General features: G+C 43.2%; 1 protein-coding gene across 14 annotated transcripts in view; it reads left to right on the top strand.

Annotated features, from left to right (window-relative positions):
• Positions 1-26,340, top strand: part of LOC127646859 (disks large homolog 1-like) — a 258,238-nt gene that overhangs the window by 83,113 nt on the left and 148,785 nt on the right. For 4 of the 14 annotated variants that reach the window (XM_052130771.1, XM_052130779.1, XM_052130778.1 and 1 more), the window contains one exon: positions 9,713-9,823. The exons of 8 other annotated variants lie outside the window; for them this stretch is intronic. In XM_052130771.1, the coding sequence (XP_051986731.1) occupies positions 9,713-9,823 (111 nt within the window). Of the gene's footprint in view, positions 1-9,712; positions 9,824-23,677; positions 23,711-26,340 lie in introns of those variants that run through there. 2 more of the 14 variants (XM_052130785.1, XM_052130784.1) reach the window with 1 other exon arrangement.

Genomic DNA, 26,340 nt, shown 5'->3' with positions numbered 1-26,340 from the left:
CCCTCCCCCTGCCTCCGCTGTTCACCCATTTTTTGGGTCCAAAACACTGATTACATCATCATCGTGAGTAAAAGCGGCAGATGTTTAACAACTTTATCTAGGTAACAACTCGAGAAGACCTCACTGTTTTAAGTGAAGGATTAAAGTTTATCTCATTGGATTTACTACGAAAACTTGCCATGCACAGAACAACACTTGTGTTTGTCTCCCGCAGATGCATTGAATATGCAATGATGTGATGAATATTAGTGTTTGTCTGCCGCGAGACCGCATACGCGTTGCAAGAGATGTGAAGAATGTGAGCTGCTCTCTGAAGGCATTGTATTTGGACACAGGTATTTCTCTACCTGAGAAATAATGCATTTCTCAGGTAGGAGAAATGCATTATACCATAATATCTGAAGTCTGCAAAGACGTAAATTAACATCATAACAAGCTGTTCACTTCTGGGATTTGGTACAATTGTGTTTATATCATAAGTGAACCGTACTGGAGTTCACATGGAACCACTTGATCCACCTTTTCAAGCAGACCTGGGTGTGGTTCGCGGGTGCGCACCCAAGTTCAGAAGACACTGTTCACATTACCAAATGAAACAAACTTTGACATCATTTGACCCCGGTTGCGGACCAAAAGTTCTAGTGTGACAGTACCCTTAATCGAACGCTCGTTGCTTTTTATTTTTGCTTCGGGATAAATTGCACATAACTTCTTGTCAGTGTGATGAGGAGGGCAGGGCCAGTCCGTGACTGCTACACCCAGCCCCCAATTGGGCTAAGAAACCGAGGAGAGGAATAAATGCAGCCGGATGCGGCAGTTCGGGAGATAGAGAGCCACATGAAGCTGCCGTGTGTGTTTATGTCTTTTTAAGTTTTCATTAAACATGTTTTTAACTATTCAGCCAGTTCCCACCTCCTCCTAAGTCTTCTGCACCAAAGTAACAGGGTTCAAAAAGGCAAGGAGGAGGCGGGAACCGTACGAAGCATCAAAGTAATATTTTAATGAAAACTTAAAAAACACAAACACACACACAGCAGCTGCGTATGGAACATCCGGCTGCATTTATCTGATTTAGCTGATTTGACCTACTCCTCATCACAATCAGTTTACCAAAGCCAAATTCACACCTTAACGATAAGTCACATGTAAAAAACTGACTCTTAGTGGTTGCGGATAACATCATTGCTGACATCCAATGACCGACATTGATTGCTGCATTCATGTGCAGAGAAAAAAGTTATGAATGATTGTACATTATAAAAAAAAACATTATTTAATGCAGCCAGTGTAATTCATGAATTAAATAATTTTTATTTGTTTTGGGATTAGTAAACATGATTTAATCTAATATATACAGTATTGGAGAAAATCTCACTTGAAGATATTCAAGTTTTTCACTATTCCCGACATTTCATTCAAAATATCTCAACACTCCACTCTCATATAGGTCACCGAGTGCAGTAACCCCCCTCACAATCCACTCTTACCAGCAGAAAGGAGACCTACCAATACACAATCTTGGGTTCTGCCATATGCTCGATGCTCTGAGTTAAACACTCTGGACACTTTTGTCCATACCCCTAAATTTCTGCTAAAACAACAATGATTCTCCCTAATTTATCTTTAATCTGTTTGAGACATTTGAATTGTAGAAATGTACTTATCAATGTAATGACTCCTCTGCTCTTACTTGAGCCAGCACTAAAGAAAATATGCCCACCCCATATCTTCCCATAATTTTCAACTTCCTGCAAGGAAAGATGTGTTTCTTGAAGAAACACTATATCACATTTCTTACGCTTAAGAAAATAAATAACCTTCCTTCTTTTTATGGGGGTGCCCCAACCAATTCACATTCCACGTGGAGAGAGAGACAATCCACTCATATTAACATTTTACATTTGATATAATAGAAAAAATGTATTGTGTGTCATAAATAAGATTATACAGACCACATTCCAACATTAGTGCAACAGTCAAACTCCAACACCCACAGCCCCCCTCCTCCAAATCAAACAAACAGAAAAAAGAAAATGTGCACATTAACCCCACGCATGACAATGCCAACCGGTGTCAGTCCCTCTAAACTCAAAATGTCCACGTATGCCTACGAGAGGCCCCGTGACATCCATGCCATTGGATTACTCGAGTCTGGTGCTTCTGCACACATTTTGTGAGGACAAATTATATAACAGAAAAATCTTTGTAAAACAAACCTCAGCCAATAGGCAGAACAAACACAAAGAACATGTAGATTCATTCACAGAATTGTCTCTAAGGTGTGTTCCTCCACAAAACAAATTCCAGCTGATATAAAGCTGTTAGGTGTCCTTGGGACAGACAGACAAGTGTTCAGTGAGCTGGCTGTTTATGAGTTCAGCAGATGACGTAATCATTCCAATACACAAATACTTCACAAAACAATCTCCAGCCAACAGGAGGCATAAGCACAAAGAATGAACAGATTCAACCACAACTGTCCTGAAGCAGTTTTATGCCTCTCAGTGGAACCAACACAAACAGAAACAAAAATGGCCCCCAGCTTCCTCAGACAGCCAAGCGTAAGTACAGTGAGTTAATCCACTCTGGAGCTACATGATAAACACCAAATGGCTTACTCACCCATTGTTTGTATGAGTGACAGTGATTGCTTGGGATATGTAAATACTTTATGGCCATCCTTAGTATTTATTCTCAGTTTGTCCAGAAACATCAGAGCAAAAGCAATCTGCTGTCGATGTAAGAGTTTCTTACATTCCTTGAATTCTCTCTTTTCGAATTCGCAAATTCTGGGAACAAGAAAATATTGTGATTCTTCCAAGAAACCTTTCCTTTGCTCCTCGGTCGCGCAACACGAGATCATTGTCGGATGATCTCTGGAATTTGGCCAGGATTGTTCGGGGCCTGTCCCCCTCAGCAGATCTACGAGACAGGACTCTGCGAGCTCGCTTGATTTCCAGCTTATGGCCTGTTATGTCGAGCAGATGCGGGAAGAGTTCGTCAAGGAATTTCACCATATATTTGTCTTCTTCTAGCTCAGGAATTCCAACAATCTGCATGTTATTTCTTAGGCTCCTATTTTCAAGTTCCATCTTCCAGCTTCTCCAAAATGCTTTCCATGTCTATCTTGGTCGCTAGCAGATTAGTGGATAATTCCCTTTCCGATGACTCCAGACAATCAATCTGTTTCTCAACATCTGCCACTCTTGTAACCAACTCAGAGAATTGCATCACAGACATGTTGGACAGTTGATGCTGGATTTCCAAATTGAGTTCCTGGTCCGCTGGCTCATCGGAGGTTTCAGCTTGAGCACGTAAGTGTCTTTTAATGTCTACAGAGCCTGAGGATTTTGACTTCTTTGCCATGTTTACCTCAAAACAACTATATGTAGCTGGGTGTATCGAATCTCACCGGATTATAACATGAAAATAATTGAAAAACTAGCAAAGTGCACAGAGCTTGCCCTTTACACGTCTGCTCCTCGCATGGCATCACGTGACCTCCCCAAAAATGAGTTTTAATGACTTCAAGTGTAAGTGTATGTAAACTTGATCTGACTTGTACTGTATACAATTTGAGGGAATATTATAAAAGCAACAATGCTGAAAAAGAGAATAAAACATTCACTGCTCTTTTCAGGATAAATTAATAGCCCTTTAAAACTGAACACTCAAAATTAGAATGAGTAATTGCTCATTTTAATTTACAGACCTAAAATGTGATAGCATTACAACAGTAACCTATTAATGTATCAAATCTACAGGAGCCTAATAATAATTCCAGTGAGACAACTAAAGAACAATTATGAATTTCACTTTTACCTGTATATCCTGGTACAAGTCCATGTTTCCATTATTGCCATAAATGACTTGAACCATCTTTCAAGTTGAAAAGATTGTGGCTTTCTGGGTCGGATGTGTCACTTAGGTCCAGTTTAATCTGAAAAGCTCGAATTTGCATGTTTATGTGTTTCTGCGCCACCACACATATGTTTTATCACTTGTAGAGGCATGTTTGATGACTTGTCTAAAGTAAATAAAGCTAATTTAGAACTGAAAAAAAAAAAATGTTAAGGCATTATTTGAAGATGTTCAGTGGCATGTTTGCTAACAAATAAATATTTTACGGAGCGGTTTGGTGGAGCGCAAGTGCACGAAGCAGGTAATTGAGCAGAGTGTCACACTGCTCCACTTCATTCACATGATCTGATTTCAGTCAACTGGTCTGAGTAATACTCATATTTGTGAGGTGCTGTGGGGACATCAAAATATTTTACTGATTCTGTCTGACACTGCTCAAATAAATGGTTGCAGTAAAAAAGTTTTAAACTACTTAATGTGGTGAACTATGTGTGTACCCGCAATATTATCTAGTAGTCCTGCGCTTCTGAATGCGCTGCAAGGATCGCCCTGAAGCACTCTGGTTACGTTGAAGGATGTCATTCTGCGTTCATGATGTGCATAAGAGATTTACTGCTGATATGTATTGGATCTTTTCTTATTTCTTACTTTTCTTACTTTGATAGTTTTGTAAAGAATGATTTTGTAGTTATTTAGCCTATTTATTTGTTGAGTTTCCATTCGTTACCATTTTGAAGTGCTGCACTCAGCACCCCTATATCCCTCTGAACATGTGTCATCAGGGTCATGTGAACATAACAGAGCCTATTTATACATTATCGTTAACACAGAATAGTTGACTATTCATTTAAACAACCGATCGACAAGTTCATTATAAATATTGTTAGTTTTGCACATCCTTAATTGAGCAGACTTTACCTGCAATGCTGTTTCGTGCTATTCATTTGATCTTGTGACAAAGTAGCGTAACCTAGCTGCTTTGTTGTGTTTAATTAAAGTTCAACATGTGATCATGTCCATTGCAGAGAAATTGGGTCACAACCAGCTCTTTAAAAATAACAGCTCTTTTCCAGACCCTACTTAGCTGCCTTAATTTCTATTGCCTACATAGTCATGACCATGTCCATTAGATGGAAGTCGTCAAACGTTGCACAACATCTCACTGTTTTTTCAAATTTTTATTCAGGAGTGCTGAACTTAAAAGAACTTTTAAAATGCATTCAGTTAGTTTTTTTTTTTTTTTAAGTATTCTGTCAGAAATAGAGCCACAAAAGAGCCTGATTTGCGTGAAGAAAGACTCAACTTTTGACAAAGGATTCCCTTACAAAAAATTGTAACTAGCCGCAAACTTGCTACAAATTTTCAGAAAATTTGCCACTCATTATTTTCACATGCAAATGGGCTTTTGATCCACAGCAAAGGTTTTTCAGATGTTTGCAGCTCTTCGCTGGTAGTGGTGAAACTCCGGCAAACCTTTGGCAACAATGGACAATTTGCGGCAAATTTGCCATGAAGTTTTGATTTTGTAATGGTTTGAATATATTTTGATGTTAGCATGTTGCTAAGCTAATGAAGCAGTACTCTAATATGAACAAAAAGTACAACGCAAAGCATATATTGGTTAAAATAGTCAATTTTTGCATGTACTACATATTCATGTGATGGCCAGTTTTGTGGCTGACAGCTCACTGTAGAAGGTCAGTATCAGTCAAGTGTGCAGTTCAACAATACATTAGTAAAAGATACCAAGCCCCAACATAGGCAACCAAGAATAAGCAGCATTACTTATCAACAAAATTGACTTCTGCACTGTTAGCTTTGTTTACTTGCTCATCTTTAAAGCATTAAAGTCAGTCCACAGAGGCCATTCTGCTGTACACTCTGTTCTCTGCAGAAGACAGCACTCTTTAAGTATGGATGTAGAGTGAACCCATTAACAAGAATATTGAAATTTAGAATTAGAAAGATTAGCTTGATTACGTATTCAGTACTTTATGTTAGTGGTCACACTAATTATTTCAGCTGTGAATGATTCTGTTTAATCGCCAAATGAGAAACCTTTCAGGGTCAGTAAATATTTTGTATTTTTAAAAGGAGATTTATAATGAATTGGCTCACACAGCATCTGCAATTGTTTTCGCATTTTCTTTGCTGATTGTTGTAGAATGTCTGTCGAACTTTGCCCTTTTGTGAAATAGATTTAAATATGGTAAATGTGTTACACAGAGCTGAAAGTACTACACTCTTATTGGATGAATCTCACAAAAACATGTGCAGGTCACATTTAAAAATAAGAAATTATATTTCCCATTTTGACAGTTGTGTTTTTATGACAATTAAGCAGAATCCTTGTATATTTTGCCAACGAATTAGAGCAAAGCTACAATAAAAAAAGTTTTGTTTAAAAATTTATATTAATATCCTTAGTGAGGTGTTTGTTGACCTGTAATTTTGCTCCAAACCATAAGTGAATATTTTCATTTTAACCCCCCTCTACAAAATAATGGAAAATATTGAATCATGGGATTTAAAATTGTGACTTTTATCCTCACTTATGTTTATCTTTCTTCAGTAAAAAATGTTAACAAAATAAAAATTTCACCATGGTACGTTGCTGAAATATGGTTGATTTTTACATTGAAAAATGAGATTGTTTTTAAAGGGGTGGTGTGCTTAATTGTTATGAAAATAATGTCACAATGCACAAAATCCATATGGTCCTAAAAATAGGCTTTACATAAAAGCCAATATATTTAAATGTAAAATATGTAAAGTTTTGTGCATAATGCGTGTTCCAGTTCTGCTGAAATCTCATGAGTTTTTTTTCTTCTATGGGTGGAAATTCCATTCAGGCCAAATTATAAATTAGCATTCTCGTTTACTTTTCTTATACCCCCACACTTTGAATATTTCGTATTATTTATAAAAATCAAATAATATAAAATTAATGCCCTACAAACTGTGTGGCAGTTATAACAGGCCATAATTCAAAGTGCAGAGAGAGAGCAGTGCTAATGTTGTGATGTGCTGTGCTTTGGTGGGCTGAGATCAGTGCAGCCCCATGCGTCCCGACAGAACAGCGCCTGACAAGCACTGCCTGTCATCTCCTATCAGCCTCAGCCGTGCAGAGCACGAGCTAGTGCGCTCTTTCCCTGCAAATACAGACACACACACACGCTCTGTCATCACTATGAGCCTGCATTCCTCCTAAATCAGTCCATGTGCTTTAGGCTGATGGTGCTCTCTGGCTGCTCGCTGCTCGCTCACTCTCTCTCTCTCTCTCTCTCTCTCTCTCACACACACACACACACATTCTCAGAGTCAAATTCAACAAAGCTTTATTTTATATGATTGGCAGCATTTACATTATTGCCAACATTACGTACAGTACCAATTTAGACGACACAAAATAAATAGGTTGAAGTAATTAAAGAAATAGATGGAATGAAAGGTACAATAATCCTCCCTCTCACTCTCCAATAATGTGAGCTAAAAGAAAGTGTGATATGTGGTACTATATATATATATATATATATATATATATATATATATATATATATATACATACATATACACATTCTAATTAGGCTGACCATGTGATGATCTGTCATTTTCTCTCCTTATTAGTGACTGCAGCAGTCTTGCTCCACCTTGTGGCTATTTGCAACGTAAATATTAAGTTAAATTTGGAGATCGGGTTTTTGATCCCTTTAAAACTGCTGTCGCGTTCCTAGCTGTGCTAGTGACACTGTGGAACCTATAAATGTACATTATGTGTTTAATGATCCAGGGGGATGAATTTTTACAAGACTCTCAGCCTTAATGCAGCACATTACATAATTTTGTTTAGATTGATTATTTTTCCCCTGAATCAGATCGCCCTTTTCACACTCTCTGCCCCAATAGAATTCTCTGCCCCAATGGATGACAGTATCTGCATTCTTTCTTCAGCACACGACACATGAACCACATGCCCCTGGTCAGGTTTCTATTTACATAACCTTTCGGTTCAGTGGTTAACCTTTCGGTTCAGTGGCACACCGCCTGACATCTTATTCTAAAGCAGATGCACTTGGTTTAATTTGAAATTGATTCACGGCCATAGATTTTTTTATTTCATGTTTCAGAATGTCACTTTGTTTAAAGCTCTTTTCTTGATTATGGGATGATTTCCCTGCATGCTTGGCTGGAATTTTCGGCACAGATGAAGATGACATCTTGAGACTCCCCATGTCCCACACTTTTAGCGTGCTCTGTCTGGCCTGCATACCTGCAAAGTCCCACAAAGATATTGATACTGAAGCACTGCGGTAATCCGTTGTGGTGTTTTTATCGGGATGAATAAATAGTCTGTTTGTCACTGCAGGTTCTACACTAAGTAAAATGGTTTACAGGATATTACATACTGTGTGACAGAAATACAGAGTGATAATATAATAATTAGAGCTGTTAGTAGACTCTGATAATCAAATACAATTAAAAATTTGTTCCAGCAGTCCTCTAGTCTTTTCATTAAAGGGAGAGTTCGCCCAAAAAAATGTATTCTCTCATCAGTTAATTACCCTCATGCCATCCCAGATGTGAGATTTTCTTTCTTCTGTGGAACACAAACTAAGAGTTTTAGAAAAATATCTCAGCTCTGTTGGTCCATTCAATGCAAGTGAATGGTGGGCAGAAATTTGAAGCTCCAAAAAACACATAAATGCAGCATAAAAGTAATCCATATTTCTCCAGTGTTTAAATCCATCCATATCTTCAGAAATTATATGATTGGTGTGGGTGAGAAACAAATACATATTTAAGTACTTTTTGACTATAAATTTTCCTAACTGCCCAGTAGATGGCGATATGCACAAAGAATGTGAATCGCCAAAAACAATGGAAGAAGTACTCTTTGGAAAGAAGAGCGCATAGGGCTGTTTGAAGTAGAGAGAAGGTAAAAAAGGACTTAAAAATGTATCTTTTTCTGACAAAAAGAAGTCATGAAAAGTTGTGGAAATTTCTATAATGTATAATGAATATCAGCTATGCTCAGCTCTAAACTATTTATATTTATATTAAAAATATCAGCTAGAAATATTTCTTTGTCGGTGCAATCCCTTAAAATGATTTATAAAAGTCCTTATCCAGTAACAACTGGAAAATCTTGGAAAGTTCATGGAAATTCATTGGTAAAAAATTGTGGGAATCGTGTAACTGTGTTAAATAAATGTAATCGCATTAAAAAGAAGTTGACGTGTTAACTTTGGCATCCCAAATAACAATAATTGTAATTATTTATCCACATCATTGTTATGTATCATCTAGGAGTTTTCAGTGATCCCTGCTGACTCTTTTAGAATTCAAACATTTAGGAATCAATAATGTCATGTTTTATCACCCAATATGATACATAGCTGATACATGTGAGCACATTGTGACCCATCTATCTCTGAATGGCTCCATGCTCTAGCAATGATGCCATTGTATTGTTGTCTTATGCCACACAACTTAAAGTGTGTGCTTTTGTGTGTCTGCAGTTTGATCGTCATGATGATCTGTGTTTTTGAAAGAAGAAAGCTTTGTATGTGTTTTTGCACATAATGAACGATCATCATTATGACATTATGAGTGATTAGAATTCAGTCATTACGCTGAAGTCACCTCATGCTGCCCATTACTCTCACTCATCTGTGGCTTTGCCAGCTGTTTGTTGTTGTGGTTTGTCAGTAGCTGCATGGGATTCAATGAAGGCGATTATGCTTTCCAACAAGATAAACACACTTCACTCTCACTCAAAAGCTGCTTGTAGGCAGAATGTTTGATATGTGTTTGTGTTTATGTTTGACCTAAGCTGCGTGCCCCTCTTCAGGTAGAGTCTCTGGAGTGTGTTTTTGATGGTCCATCGACATTAGGAAGTGAGGAGGTCCCAGCCCCCGCCTTCGGCACACTTTACTTGCACACTTGTGACGCAATGATGCAGGTAAACTTGTGCAATGCTCTGGTTTCCATTCACACATTTGTCATATTATTTTCAAACCAAATTGGATAGAGCTCTCCATGTGATTATTTAGAGAATCGTTTAGAGCAGGGGTTTTCAAACTTTTTAAATCCAAGGCATGATGTTACCTTTGCAAGGGACCCCTTAAGTAAGTGGATTTTATATTGTTTTTGTACAACAATAAATAAATCTGTGGAAAATATTTACTTTGTATTAAGTTGACCACATGTCTTTTTTTCTACCCACTATTAGAGTAATGTTACATGAAAAAGCCCCTGAAGAAAATAATTTTCAATTCAGTTTGTATTAGGGATGCACCGATGTAACGACCAAACATCGGTATTGGCCAATATTTGCCTTGTTGACTGACATCAGCTTATCGGCAGAATACGGTGTCATTCACCTATGGCAGTGGCCGATGATTATCTGTTTATATGTCTTGGTTATTTGCGGTCGACTTGGACAACAATTGCCTTCCCAGCTGCAGTTTCGGAGAAGATCCAACAGGTGGAACTATAATACCACCCACAGCCACTGGCTGAACACAACTCTGGCATGACGTAAGAGGGCAACGGATGCCATGCGCACGTGTGGTTTGTTTTTAAATAAGTGCAAGAAAATGTTTGTGGTGTTGGAGTATTTTACTCTCTGGTCTGTGATTTAGTGAAAAATTATGCTATATAGCAGGGGAATAGTAGGCAAAAAGGCTCTTGAAAAAGTAATTTTTCACAACATTTTAAAGAAGGTTATATTAAACGTTGTTTCATAAATTTGTATGATTGAATTTGTGCTCATTCAAAGATAGTGTGATGCAGGGCTGATAGACTTAAAAATGGCTCATTTATTTTTATAATGAAGATTTCTTTGTTTCACTGGCACAAAAGGGCGATTAAATAACAGCAAAAAAACAAAAAACAAAATCGGCATCGGCCATCAGCCAAATTGTTTTTTTTTAAACATTGGTATTGGTATCGGGCCAGATTTTCACAATTGGTGCATCCCTAGTTTGTATTTGTAGTCTATTGGTAGTTCTTAGACAACAGAATTAAATGGTAATAATGTCTAATTTGGTAAATATTTACTTTTTAATTATTATTTTTTTTCTCTGAAATTTTCCACTGACCCCCTTAGCACTGACCCCCTTAGGGGCTCCAGACCCTCTGAATTAGAGAAAGCTGTGTTGTAGTTTGCTTTGTAAGCACTAGGAGGCAAAGATGTCACCGTTCCAATATGGCTTGTGGGTATAGTTTAGTTGTTTGAAAGATTAGACTACAGTATATGGTTATTATTTATAATTATGTGATTTTTCATGCTTATTTGTTGTTGTTTTTTTTAATTTTATTTTAAGATTGACTGTTTTCTGTGCTGTACCGTGTTTTTAAAGATTGAAGCTTAAAAACAATGCATTTTGGGTGATTTACACATATAAAGAGTAAAAAAGTTATATATTTGGTTCACAAGGGACAAATTAACCTCAACAGCTAAATAAAACCTTTTTTTTTCAGTGATTCTGTTTTTCTCACAGTTAAATTTCCCATAGAAATAACCATAATAGTTTGGGGGTTGTTTTATAAATGTAATGCTCTCTGAAAAAAATAAACAGCTATCACAAGTGTATTGGTTATGGAGGATAACATATGATCATTTAATTTGTCTGACTTTTTTCAGGTACTCAAATAAACTGATTACTGCAGTGAATAATTCAGTTTATATGCATTTATTATATTAACAGACAGTGTGTTGTATTATAGAAGCTGTGCTACTCTTGCCTCTCTCTGTTCACACATTCAAAGAGTTGTTTTGTGCCCACTAAACAGAATGCCATACCGACATTTAAAAGCAGGCATTTGGTGTTTACAAGGGTTAGCAGCAACAAAACATTTTCGGAGATAGGTTGTGAAACAGACTCCTGTATTCTCCTTGTATAAAAGTCTGCAGACAGATGGTACAGTTTGTATCTATAACGTCTAGGTTACAGATGTAACCTCTGTTCCCTGATGGACGGAACGAGACGTTGTGTCAGAGAAGTGACACTAGGGGTCTCTCTTGAGCACCGAATATACCTCTGATCTATGAAAAATGGCCAATGAGAAGTTGCCAAGTAGTATTTGCATACCCCGCCCCCGGACATACAGGTATAAAGGTGAGGAAATACTATGAGTTCATTCAGGAGGAGCCGGAAAATGGTTCGGCCAAAACAGTGGCTCGGCTCAGCAACGTGGCCGAGAAGACACAACGTCTCGTTCCCTCCATCAGGGAACGGAGGTTACATTCGTAACCTAGACGTTCCCCGTCTGTCGCTCTCTTCGACGTTGTGTCGGAGAAGGGACACTAGGGGTCCAATTTAAATCACGCCATGCGCTGAGCTGTGTACGTGTTCTGCTGACACAGGAGCGGGCAGGTATTTTACGTGCCAAGACGACCAGCTGTGTCTGTGACTGCACGTACCCTTCCCCAATGCCCCACAAAAGTCGTCGGCGTCCTTCTTGTTACCCTAGACAAGGGAACAAGGCAACGCTTGCCAACCTGGGAACGGGCCAAGCCTGGCTGGGCCTCTTATCTCTCTATGTTTCTCGCATAGAGCAATTACGGCCGGGGCCCTTACATGCATTAAGGGAAGGGGGTCTTACCCAGTTCCTTATTCTTTCAAGGGGAAAAGACCCTGCAGAGACCTCACCTGCCCGGAAGGGGAGGTAAGAGTGGTGAATACATCAGATGTGTTTTTAGGCGACACGTGGAAGTGGCGCAGTGGTAGATCCAGCCTTAGGAGGGGGGAGTTGCTACAACACGGTGACCGAAGGGCAGCCGCGGACTGCCAAAGGAAAACGCGGGTCCACTTCTGTAAGGGGGAACCGTATCGTGGAAAATACACACACTACTGGCTCGGACCTGAGAAAACACGGGATGATACTGACTCAACCCTGAGATTGTAATATCTCGTAAATGTATTTGTGTCGCCCAACCCGCTGCACTGCATATGTCTGCCAGGGAGGTTCCACTGGCCAGTGCCCATGAGGATGCAACACTCCTTGTTGAGTGAGCTCGGACCCGCAAGGGGGGCATGGCCTGGGTGCGATAGGCCAATGAATTGGCGTCCACTACCCAGTGGGAAAGCCTCTGTTTGGAGACAGCATTTCCTTTCCGCTGTCCCCCAAAGCATACAAAGAGCTTCTCAGAACATCTAAAGCTCTGCGTGCGGTCCAGGTAGGTACGCAAAGCACGTACCGGACACAGCAACGAAGGGGCTGGGTCTGCCTCCTCCCGGGGCAGCTCTTGCAGGTTCACTACATGGTCTCTAAAGGGTGTGGTAGGAACCTTGGGCATGTAGCCGGGTCGCGGTCTTAGGATCACGTATGTGTCTGCCGGACCGAACTCCAGGCAAGTGTTGCTGACAGAGAACGCTTGCAGGTCCCCGACCCTCTTGATGGAAGCGAGCGCGATCAGCAGGGCAGTCTTAAGAGAGATGGTCCTGAGTCCAACTGATTCTAGCGGCTCGAAGGGAGGTCTCTGGAGGCCCGCAAGGACTACCGAGAGGTCCCAGGAGGGGAACAGGCTTGGCCGGGAGCGATTTAACCTCTGGGCGCCTCTTAGGAACCTGATGATTAAGTTGTGCTTACTCAGGGACTTGCCATCTACTGCGTCGTGGTGGGCCATGAGAGCAGCGACATACACCTTTAGGGTGGAAGGGGACACTGACCTAACTGCGCACCTCTGTGGGTCTTTGGCTCGGGAAGAACACCAATTTGTGAACAAGCACCACTTCAGGGCGTAGAGATGCCTGGTAGAAGGGGCTCTGGCTTGGTTGATCATGTCTACGACGGTAGGCGGTAGACCGGCTAGATCTTCCGCGTCCCGTCCAGGGGCCAGACATGGAGGTTCCAGAGGTCTGGGTGCGGATGCCAGAGCGTGCCCTGCCCCTGAGAAAGAAGGTCCTTCCTCAGGGGAATTTTCCAGGGAGGGGCTGTCACGAGGAGTATGAGGTCTGAGAACCAGACCCGGGTGGGTCAATAGGGAGCCACTAGTTCGACTTGTTCCTCGTCCTCCCTGACCTTGCACAGCACCTGTTCGGGCATACCAGAGCGGGCAGTGGGAGGTCTCTCGGGAGGCATTCAGATCTACCTGGGGCTCGCCGAATCGTTCCCAAATCAGCTGGACCGACTGGGGGTGAAACCTCCACTCTCCGCTGGGCAAGCGTTGTCGTGACAGTGTTTCCGCTACCACATTGAGTTTGCCGGGGATGCGACCTGAGTCGCTGCTGGCTCCAAATGAGGAGATGACCGGCAAGTCGTGACATGTGGTGGGAGCGTACGCCTCCTTGGCGATTCATGTATCGCTGTCTGACCTGACTAGGACATGTTTGTCCCGAACTAACAGGAGAAACTTCCGCAGGGCAAAGAAAACAGTCAGCAACTCTAGGCAATTGATATGCCATCGCAGTGGTGCCCCTCTCCAACGGCCCGCAGCTTCGTGCCCGTTGCACACGGCGCCCCAACCCAGTCTGGAGGCGTCGGTCGTGACCAGGACGTGTCGGGACACCTGCTGCAGGGGCACACCTGCCCGTAGAAAGCAGCGGTCTGTCCAGGGTTTGAATGTCTGGCGGCAGGCGGGTGGTGATCATCACTTCGATTCTGAAGCCAGTGCTGAAGCGTTCTCATATGCATCAACCCCAGCGCCGCGGCCGCCGCGTAGGATGCTATATGCCCCAGGAGCCTCTGGAAAGTTTTAAAGGGACCGTTGTACCTGGCCTGGTGCAGGCATTTCAGCACCGACTGCACACGCTCGTTGGTGAGGCATGCTGACATTGAGACTGAGTCAAACTCCATACCGAGGAAAGAGATGCTCTGAACTGGGGTGAGCTTGCTCTTTTCTAGGTTGACCTGAAGCCCCAGGGGGCTGAGGTGCCTGAGCACCAGGGGAGGAATTTGTACTGGAATGCCTGGCTGTCGAACGCGAACCGTAGAAAGAGTCGGTGTCACGGCAGAATTGAGACGCTGAAGTACGCGTCCTTCAGGTCTACCGCTGCGAACCAATCTAGATGCCGGACGCAAGTTAAGATGTGCTTTTGCGTGAGTATTTTTAACGGGAGTTTGTGCAAAGCCCGGTTGAAATCTCCAAGTCCAAGAACGGTCGTAAGCCGCCGCCTTTCTTGGGTACAATGAAGTAAGGGCTGTAGAAACCCTTCTTCATTTCATTTGGAGGGACAGGCTGTATTGCGTCTTTGAGTAAAAGAGTAGTGATTTCTGCACGCAGGGATTTGGCATGTTCGCCGTGTACTGCAGTAAAGTGGATGCCCGCGAAGGGGGGGGCGGGGGCCTGGCAAACTGAATTGCGTAACCGAGTCGGATGGTCCGGGCCAACCAGAGTGACTGGTTGGGAAGTGAGAGCCACGCATCCAATCTCCGAGCTAGGGGCACCAAGTGTACGAGTATTTTTGACGTACCCGGCGGGGCTTCGTAGCGGATGGAGCAGGTAGTACGCCATTGGGAGGCGAGGACGCGTCCAGAGGTTCTAGTGCTTAAAAAGGACTCAAAGCACTTACCTTGCTCCGCACACCCGGCAGGGGGCGGGTTAGTGACTGAGGAGGAGGTCCTGTAGCGGTGTCCTCTGGACTCGTCAGAACCGGCCGGCCGGGGAACAGTCGTGGGTCTGAAGGAGGGGGGTCAGCGTCCAGCATGCCGGGACTGTTGAGATCTGGTGGCAGAGTGCCGTGAGAACGGCATTTGCAGACCAGATGACCCAGAGACAAAGGAAATAGCTGTTTTATTGAGAATTTGGGTACCACAGCCCCGTCTAAGGGGAGCGGCAAATGAATTGAATTCAACAAAAGATTCTCCTCCCGGCCCTCCACCAGGGGACGGAGTGGTCTTACCATCTCCGGAGCTAACATCTCGGGCTCTGGGTCGACTGTCTCAGGAGCGCCTGGGAGCCTTCCGGGTCCTCGAGGGGGTACGTGAGAGGGGGTGCGTCTGCTTCCTGCGGTGCTCTTGACGCGTGGGCTGAGAGCTGGGCCCAGGTTGAGGCGGAGCAGCCTGTTGTCTCTTCGCAGGGGGACGCACTCGGCGAGCAGACGGGCATGGCCCATGGCGGCAGACTTGCGGCAGGGCAGGATATGAGAAATGGCCTCCGTCTGTTTCTTCACCGCGGAAAACTGCTGGGTAAAGTCCACGATGGTGTCGCCGAAGAGGCCGAACTGGGAGACTGGGGCATCGAGAAAGTGAATCTCGTCGGTCTCAAGCATCTCAACCAAGTTCAGCCACAGGTGACGTTCCTGGACCACAAGCGTGGCCATCGCCTGCCCGAGTGACTGCGCGGTGACCTCCGTGGCTCTAACGGTGAGGTTGGTCACTGAGCGCAGTTCCTGCAGAACATCGGGATCAGGGCTACCCACGTGCAGCTCTTTGAGCGCCTTGGCCTGGTGTACTTGCAGGAGGGCCATGGCGTGCAGGGCAGAAGCGGCATGTCCGGTGGCGCTGTAGGCCTTCGCTGTCAACAAGGATGTTGTCCTACAGGCCTTGGAAGGGAGCACAGGGCGACCCCTCCAGGTGGTAGGGTTTCCAGGACAAAGGTGGAGCGCAAAAGCCCTATCCATGGGGGAATCGTTGTGTACCCGTGGGCTGCTCCGCCATCGAGGGTAACAAGAGCGGATGAGCAAGTGGCTTTGTGATGGGTGAAGAAGGGTGCCCTCCACAGTGATGTCAGCTCATCATGCACCTCCGGAAAAAACGGGACCGGGGGGAGCGCAGCCGTGAGCGGGTTCCAGTCCAAGCCCATGCTGTCGGCGGCCCAGGAAAGCATATCGGTCATCTGAGCGTCAGCCTCAGCCTGGGCATGCTGGCCCGAAGGTGGCAGCCCAGGGGAGTTATCCACGTCAGACGCCACGCTCTCCGATGCAGCGGTGAGCTCATCCACTTCAAGCTCCAGAGGATAGGCAGGCTGGCTGTGAGGCGAGCCGCTGTTGCCTCGAGCACAGACGTGAGTCAATGAGCGTGCCGGGGGACGGGTGGTCCGAGGGGGGGTACCCGACGGAGCTGCACCTGCTGCCATCCCCAGATCGCTTCCAGCGCCACCCACGCCGTCCTTAATCCCGTGGGAAGAAGGAGCAATGCGGGGGCGGCTGGAGTGGCTTGCTTTCTGTTGAAAGCGAGCCGCGACCGCAACGTTGCCATGGTCATGCCCTCGCAGTGAGAGCATGAACCATCCACAAACGCGGCCTCGGTGTGATCGCTGCCCAGACACACGAGACAGTGCCTGTGGCCGTCTGAAGCGGAGAGCACTCTACCGCATCCAGGAACTACACAGGGGCGGAAATGCATCTTTAGAAAGATGTGTCCTGAAAAGGACGTTAAACGCCGCTGTGTATTGCTCTTTTAGTGAAAAATATACTCTTTTGGAGGAATCACTCTTTTAAATAACTCTCTTAGAGTTTGGTTTCTGCACTGTCGAAGCGCCCAGGGGATATTGCACTGCCGTGCAAGAAGGAGAAATAGCCGCTGTAATGCGCCGTCAATCCAACATTATGCAGAGCATCAGAGGAATACTGAAATTGGTGTGACTTTGAGCAAACAGCATGCACAACCATCGGCTGAGAAGAAATTTTCTGAATGAACTCATAGTATTTCCTCAACTTTATACCCGTATGTCCGGGGTATGAAAATACTTGCTGCCAACTTCTCATTGGCCTTTTTTCATAGATCAGAGGTATATTCGGTGCTCAAGAGAGACCCCTAGTGTCGCTTCTCCGACACAACGTTGAATGGTAAATGGTACATGGTCTGCACTTATATAGCGCCTTTTTAACCTTATCGGTATTCAAAGCGCTTTACACTGTTGACTCATTCACCCATTCACACACACACATTCATACACCAATGGCAGCAGAGAGTGACTAGACGGGGAACTACTTATTTTTGAAGCCTTATTGAAATGACTTTTCTAAAAGTTGACAATGTTATTCAACCTTGAATTATAAGAAAGCTTGGACAGAACTAGACTTTGGAACAGATAAGAATTCATTTTAATTTTTATTTTTTCATCCCTTTATTTATAATTTTGATATGCCTTCAGAAACCAGAAATAGAATGCACAAGCTGCATTTGAGTGAACTATTCCTTTAATTTCCACTGTCCTATTCATTTGACAAAGTTTGTCTTAGAATTATTAAAATTAGTTATAATAATTTTTTTTTCAGCTATGCTGTTCCCTTTACAAAAGGCTTCACTAAGATGTTGCGCTGCTAAGCGCTACGGGGAACAGCTTTCGCTGTGAGCTGAGCTGAATAATGTGTGGAACACGTCAATGAACATTGACCGGAATTTATAGCCTCGGCTGATGTAATCATGAGATGCACCTGAGGCCAGGCTATAAATGGATACGTCACCAGGTGTCGTCAGAAACTCTTTTTTCAGAGCGATTCTGTTTCTGTGTGTTTCACAAACACTGTCAAAACTTTCTTTCCTCTGTTAGGAGTTAGAATCAGTTAGACAGTGTGCAGTGAACTTTGTTCTTTGTTCTCTTTTCTCTTCTGTTTAGAAAATATATATATATATATTTCTAAAAAGAGAGAATGACTGAAAGTCATAAACGTTGCGTGTTCCCTCTTCTCGCTCTATAGCTGAAGACGACACACATCAGTTTTTGCTGTTTGTTTGGGAGCACACTGCTCTGCGTGGCAGCAGGGTGGGTGCGAGCACTGCGATTTGCTTTAACAGGCAGAGTGCGTCGTGCTCGCCTCGCTTGCTTCCGGGAGTCAGCACTCTCGAAAAAAGGTCGTTCGTGGGGCTCTTGCATGGTTTTGGCTGAGGAGCAAGAGACGGGTTGATCCCTTTCTCTCACTCTCTCCCCAAACCCAGCTGTTTCTTCACATGATCTCGACGCTTCTTGGATCATGAGGTGGATCGCAATTCTCTTCCCGCCTCCGAGCTTTCCGTCCGCGATAAAAAATCTACGGAGGAATTGCTCGATGTTGTTACTCGTGCGGTTGCCAGATTGGTCTGGCCATGCAAAAAAGAGACCCCCAAACGCTTCAAATTAGGGGATAGATTTTATCTTCCAGTCTAAGAAAGGGAATGCCTCATGGGTTCCTTCCCTTCTTTGATAACCTCCATTAAGAGCTTTTTCGCTCATGGAGAACCCCTAAAAAAAATAAATAAATATATATATTTTCTTCCCGTGTTCACATACCCTCGACGTCATTATATTCGACTATCGTGGGTGCTGAGGCACGGCGGTATTCAGTGATGCCGCCGGTCGAAGAGACGCTATGGGCTATCTCTCGCCGGGCTCGGCATCGTCACTTAGAAGCCCTCTCTCCCTCAAAGCCTTGTAGGACAACCTCCACTTTAGTGGGAAGGGCTTATCAAGCAGCAGGTAAGGCTGGTGCTGCTCTGCACACTATTCTGCTCTGCACACTATGCTGTTCCTCCCAGTTGGGTGTTTTCGCTGTTCCTGCATTTTATTCAGGACTCGAAACACTCGACAACCCCTCAACAGGAAGTGTTAAAATATAATACCCATCTCAGAGATCCTGGCAGCGTGGGAACTTCTGCCGAATATATTATTTTCTGTGGGTCTTATAAGGGCGTCAGGATTTAATTCACTCGCCGCTTTTCCGTGTTTCAACGGCATGTTCTCAATCCGTGAACCGGATTTCTTTTTATGTAAAAAAAATATAACTCAATCTCCTGGTTAAAGGGGCCATGGTATGTGTTCCCCTTCCAGAGAGAGAGTTAGGTTATTACACTAAATACTTCCCGTTTCCCATGCAGGGTGAGGGGTGGCGTCTGGCTTAGATCTTAAAGCTTGAACTACCCGTGGGTGTTCTAGTCCAAGATGATGCCTGTCAAGACGGTCGTGTCTCAAGCCCTACAACTCGTTTGGCGGGTCACCATCGATCTTATGACGCACTTCATAATACTTCATTTAGAAGTTCTGCCACAACATGGAAAGTTCCTGAGGTTCACTTCCGGGGGCGAAGTCTTCCAGGGTCAGGTTCTTTCACTTAGCTTAGCCCTTTTTACCCGCACATTCACAGTGCATGATGTAGCGACTCTGGGGCATCTGCATTCTGAATTATGTAGACGACTGGCTGATCCTAGCGCAGTTCCAGGAACTGGCAGTTCAGCACAGGGACATCGTCTTAGCTCATCTGTTTCTCTGGGGTTGAGGCTCAACGCCAAGAAAAGCGTCCTCTCTCCCACTCAGAACACTGTCTATCGGGGCATCGTATGGAGTTCAATCTCAATGCGGGCACAACTGTCTCCCGCTAGGATTGAGTCCATTTAGATCACCCTGAGCAAAGTCAGGCTAGGTCAAGGTTGCACTGTTATCAGTATCAATGATTTCCAGGTCTCAGGGCAAATGCGTCCACAGTGATCCCTCTGGACCTTCTGCTCATGAGACCGTTTTTGTTGTGGCCAAAAGCCAGGGGATTTCTTCCAAGGGCCAAACCCCTATGCTAAATAGGGTTACGCGCCTCAGGCTTCGTTCCCTTTCTATGTGGTTCATACCCCGGTTTTTTGCCTTGGGTCCCACTCTAGGTGGAACGCACTTGCTAGTGGCGTAAAGTCAGGGCAGCAGTTCTTCACTTTGGAGCCGTGACCGGGTTGTCACTTTGGGTGAGGGGCCTACGAGGCGCGCGGTCAAGCTTCGCCAGTCGGTTTTAGGGCGCACTCTTCCAGAGGGCTTTCCTCCTCTAAAGCCTTGGCTAGAGGTCTCCCTCTGCAGCAAGTTTGTGGTGCGTCAGGTTGGTCCTCTCCGCGCACATTCATTAAACTTTTATAGTTTGGATGTTCTTGCCACTCTTGGCTCTTACGCCCTTGAGTTGACACCGAACAAGTTTGTGGTGCGACAGGTTGGCACTCTCCGCACACACTAATCGCATTTTATGGTTTAGATGCTTTGCTACTTCGGACTCTTATGTCCTTGAGTCGACATCTCAGCCCATGCCTAAACAGGTTTGTGATGCGGCAGGCTGGTCCTCTCCGCTCACATTCATCAGTTTTTATGACAAGTTTGTGTTGCGATAGGGTTCTCTTCGCACACATTCATCGAACTTTATGGGTTAGATGCTTTGCTACTCTGGGCTCTTATGCCCTTGAGTCGACATCTCAACTCATGCCTGAACAAGTTTGTGATGCAGCAGGCTGGTCCTCTCCGCTCACATTCATCAGTTTTTATGACAAGTTTGTGTTGCGATAGGGTTCTCTTCGCACACATTCATCGAACTTTGTGGGTTAGATGCTTTGCTACTCTGGGCTCTTATGCCCTTGAGTCGACATCTCAGCTCATGCCTGAACAAGTTTGTGATGCGGCAGACTGGTCCTCTCTGCACACATTCATCAAAAAATTAATGGTTTAGATGTTTATGCTACTCCAGGCTCTTATGCCCTTGAGTCGACATCTCAAGCTCATGTCTGAGACCTCTCGCGTTTTTGTGAGTACACTGCACAACCGTAGGGGTCCGGACAGCCCCAAGTCGTGCGGCGTGGGTATTGCGTTCCCGTAGCGCTTAGCAGCGTAACATCGTAGTGAAGCCTTTTGTAAAGGGAACGTCTCGGGTTACATGTGTAACCCTTGTTCCCTGAAAAAGGCGGAACGAGATGTTGCACTGCTTTGCCGCACTGGGACGTCTCAGGACTGCTCTTCAAAAAGAAGTATCTGACGACACCTGGTGACGTATCCATTTATAGCCTGGCCTCATGTGCATCTAATGATTACATCAGCCGAGGCTATAAATTCTGGTCAATGTTCATTGACGTGTTCCACACATTATTCAGCTCGGCTCACAGCGAAAGCTGTTCCCCGTAGCGCTTAGCAGCGCAACATCTCTTTCCGCCTTTTTCAGGGAACAAGGGGTACACATGTAACCCGAGACGTTTTTACTTCTTGAGGTATTTTAATATTTTTGAAATAAAAAGTTTATTTTTGGTGAAATGGTTGTTTTCTCCCTCAAACTGGGATTGTTTTGGCCAGCTGTCTTTAAATAATATATTTCTTATACTGTATATACTAGTCAATTGACCAGTATTGTCCTCATCAGAGAAAGAGACACACATGAGTGACTGTGAACTAGACAATGTGGAAATTCTTTTGTTTTTCTTTTGATTATTTGATTTAGTTCATAATCTTTGCATCTTATCCGGTCTCTGTCTTTTCCATCTTTTTATATTGTTCATGTCTTCAATGCCTGTCATCAGCAGTGGAGAGTAATGTGGTTGGAGCTAATGTGGCTGGAGCTGCAGGCCAGTAAGTGCATTAGTTTTGTCCAGCCGTATACAATAATGGGAGCTGGAGATGAAGGCATTTCTGGCTTATACTGTCTTGAATTCTAATAAGGTGGTTTTACTCAGGTAAAATCAGTAATTTGTCTTAGCCAGTAGTGGATGTGGGGACAAGAGGATCTGTGGTGGGGGCACTGAATGTACTGTAAGTGTAAAGACTTAAAATCCCATGTGTTAACATTTCCAAATAAAGGGACACATAGCAACTGTTGACAAAGATACTTAATTTTTGCACTAAACTCTGACTTCCCTTGATCTTACTTAAAGGGTTAATATAATATTTCTCTCATCATTTTATCCCAAAGGTTCACTTATTATTATTTTTCATAATTATTTTGTTCTTGACTGTTTTCCACTCCCTCTCTCTCTTTGACCCTTAAAATTTAGCAGGCTGTGTATTGGTACCTTTAAGGCCTTTATTTAAATTTTGCTATGTAAAATCAGTTACGGTTATTATGTTTCGTGTGTTTCCATCTGGTCTAATGTAGCTGGGGTAGTCCCATCATTCAATAGCAATCCCTTCTGGAAAGTCAGTATTACATTGTGATGTCACAACTTTATTAATTTCAGAAAGAGACATTTGAGCTGACAATAGAGTTTTACATTTACATTTATGCATTTCGCAGATGCTTTTATACAAAGCGACTTACAGAGCCTTTATTACTTTATTGTTAGCTATTCAAGCAGGGAAACTTTACATTTTTAAACATCAGCATAGGCTGTGATTACCAGTAGGCTCACACCTACAGCCGAATCATGCTGATATTTAGTTCAACAACACTCTTGCTATATTGTGATATTGCTTAATTATAAATGCAAAGTGCATACAAGATGTCACTAATTCTCACTTTTCTGCATTCTAGCACTAAATAAAAATCAGTCTTCCTCTATGTGATGCAGACAGAGACCTAAACATTTAGAAATCATAGTTTTGGAATCAGCTATCATGCCTCCTGTAACATGTTGTTACATCCAATAAAGGATGTAGCTAGACTGATTCATTAAATGCATAACAGGATGACTTAATGTGGCTACATGGTTCATAGCATGACACTCTTCCATGTTCCAGTGATCAGTCTGCCTTGAATCGCGTCCTCCCTGCCTGTGTGAAAGCCTCAGTTAGTCTGTCTGAGAGCAAAGAGTAGAGGAAGAGGAGGGGTGAGAGAGAGAGACAGCATTAGTGAAAAATGAGCTGTATCATTCCTGGACAATCTAACAGACCACAGTTTAGATTCATGTAGCTCTTTCCGTCCCCCTGTCCTAGCAGTCGGCATGCAGGTCCACGTGTTATCCCCTGAAACTCAAGTGGGGGCGAGCTCATAGCCTCCTAATCTCACTATCCTATCCTGTGTGCACTGCGTCATAGGATCACCTTGACGCAGCTTCTAGGGGTGGGTGGGGAGTTTGGGTCAGAGCAGAGGAGTACTCTGCTGTATCTGGTGGTCTGTCGGACGTTGAACATCACATTGTGCCGGGTACCACCTCGGGACTCTAAGGTGAGATGCTGACCTCCATTTGGTACGCCAAAAAGATGGGACGGCGTCTAATTTGGAGCCTCAGGAGGACCAGGAAAATGCAGCTACAGTTGCTGGTGGGTAATAGTTACTATTATTATATACGTGAAGCAGGATTGTGGAATGCATGCCGACAGGACATGTGTGCTCCAGACAGAGTGACTTTGAGTGCTGCATGTAAATCACAGGGCAGACGAGATGGACAAGAGCAGAATAATAGTGCCTCTGCTGTAACAGCATCCTTCCTTTTTGATATGATGAAATACAATTTTATTTCCTCTGGTTTTAAAAGGTGTACATTTATTGCATTGCTAGTAACAGTGGTTATTCTTTACTATGTAGTTTTAGTGTCTAATGAGAGTACACACTAACGTTTGAAATGCAAAGTAGCTGCAGTGAATGTCAAGTTGTTGCATGTTTAATTTAAAACTTTCTTAAAAATGTAATTACATATTTTTATTTCCTTATATATGCCCCCTTTTCCTAGAATAATTTTTCTGTTATGGTAGCAAAGTTTATGAAATTTACTGATTGTTTGGTTTGCCTTGCAGTTATTGTGGTTGCATTTGTGAGATTGAATGAACGAATTTCTCTTTTGTTAAAAAGAAAACAAAACATGATTTATGCAGTGATAGAACCACTATTTACTTTATAAGTATGGAAATGATATTTTGTGTGTTCTCTCACTATAGATTTGGTCATGTATAGAATGTAGAATAAAAGTGGGAATGCATGTTTAGCTGTCAGTGGTTGAGTTGTGGATGTATTTCTATCTTGTTCTTGATAGAGACTAGAGGTTGAACTGTTTTTTTAATGACTGGTGCCGATATCCAGAGAGCAGGGTGGCCCATAGGCCAATATAATGCAGAAGTATCACAATTTAATATATTAGTAAATTTTATGTACATAAATTGGCTAAATTTATTTAAAAAAAATTGTTTTGCATTATATTTGCTCAAACTTTCACATCAAACTTTTCCTTTGTAAAAATTAAAATCTTTCAAAATTAGATTTTGTGTTTTGATGGTAGATAATTTTTCCTGTTTTCTTTTTATCCCCATTTTAGTAGATGTTTGCACATAAAGAAATTATAATGCATTAAGAAGAAAGAAATAACAACAGTGGACGCAGTAATCCAATAACCACGGAGAATATGTGCACATTTGTAATTGCATTTTCTTACAAAAACCATACAAAAACAATATGAACAAATTGTACATACAGTGCACAGTGAGTATGACATTTACTTATAGTGCACAGTAAAATTAACATTTACTTCTAGCACATATGAAGTGCTTTCACTTTAAAAGTTGCTCTTGTGCAGATCAAGTGAAAGCAGCAATCCACTGACTGCATCCAGTTTATATGGCTTTGAGTCACGGACTGACCATTGCGCAATATGTGTGAGTCAAAGGGACACAGTTTGATCCAGGATATTGTGAAACACGCTCCACAGGAAGACATTTATTTGTGCAAGATTCAGGAGGTTTGTGAATTAATTCTGTTTAAATTAGATATCCGCAGGATCCTTCACGAGCAAGCAGGCGATTCTCGGCACCAATGTGTCTTGAGAAACTAATCGGCCTAATTTAAACATTCAGATTACCGGAGACTACATTGCGAGGTTGGAGTGTGTGAACGGCGAGCTCTGCGCACTTTGCTAGTTTTAACTCTATTATTGTCATAAACCGGTGAGATTCGATACACCCTGTTCTTTAACTGTTCTAGGAAGACAATATGTCAAAGAATGCAAAATCTTCAGGCTCTGGAGACATTAAAAGTCACTTACGTGCTCAAGCTAATGCCCCTGTCAAGGCCACGGACCATGGAGCAGATTTGTACGGTGAAGTGCAGGAAATTCAGCGAGAATTATTGAACTTGTCGGCAATGCTGACGAAGGTCGTTGCTGACTTGGAGGATCTTGCTGTAATGCTTAGATCGATCACTGCCATGGAGACTAAATTCACTGAGGAGGTTACAAGAGTGTGGGATGTCGAGAAACAAATAGAATATCTGGAGTTATCAGAGAGGGAATTAGTCGCTAATACACTAGCGACCAAGGTGGATTTGGAGTGCGTCTGGGAGAAGCTGGAGGATATGGAGAATCGTAGTCGGTGAAATAACGTCTGTATTGTTGGAATTCCTGAGGTAGCAGAGGGCCAGAATATGGTGGAATTCCTGGATGGGCTCTTTCCAAGCCTGCTCAATGTAACAGGCCATAGGCTGGAAATCGAGCGAGCTCACAGGGTTCTGGTTCAGTGATGCGCTGAGGGAGACAGGCCCCAATCAATTCTTAAAATTTTTTTGAGATCATCCAATAAATATCTTGTGTTGTGTGAGGCGAGGAGTAAAGGAAGGCTTTCTTGGAAAAACCACAGCATTTTCTTGTTCCCAGACTTTGCGAATTCGACAAAAGAGAAATGTGATCGATTCAAGGAATGCAAGAAACTATTACATCAACGGAAGGTCGCTTTTGCACTGATGTTCCTGGCCAAATTGAGAATCGATGCTACGGACGGTTGCAAAATATATACATGCTCACAGTAAGCATTGTCCTTCATAAAGTCAATGGAGAGATTGAGTTATTTTGTGGTACTCCCGTTGCAGCCAAGTGGGCCTGACTCACTGAATATCCACTTGACTGTTCGAGGAACTGAGTGCCTTTTTTGTTTATTTTTGTGCTGGTTACGTCTAGTGGCTGGAGTTT

This window comes from Xyrauchen texanus, chromosome 7 (genome assembly GCF_025860055.1).
Source record: "Xyrauchen texanus isolate HMW12.3.18 chromosome 7, RBS_HiC_50CHRs, whole genome shotgun sequence".
NCBI lineage: Eukaryota > Metazoa > Chordata > Actinopteri > Cypriniformes > Catostomidae > Xyrauchen > Xyrauchen texanus.
This window is presented reverse-complemented; position numbering and strand designations above follow the sequence as displayed.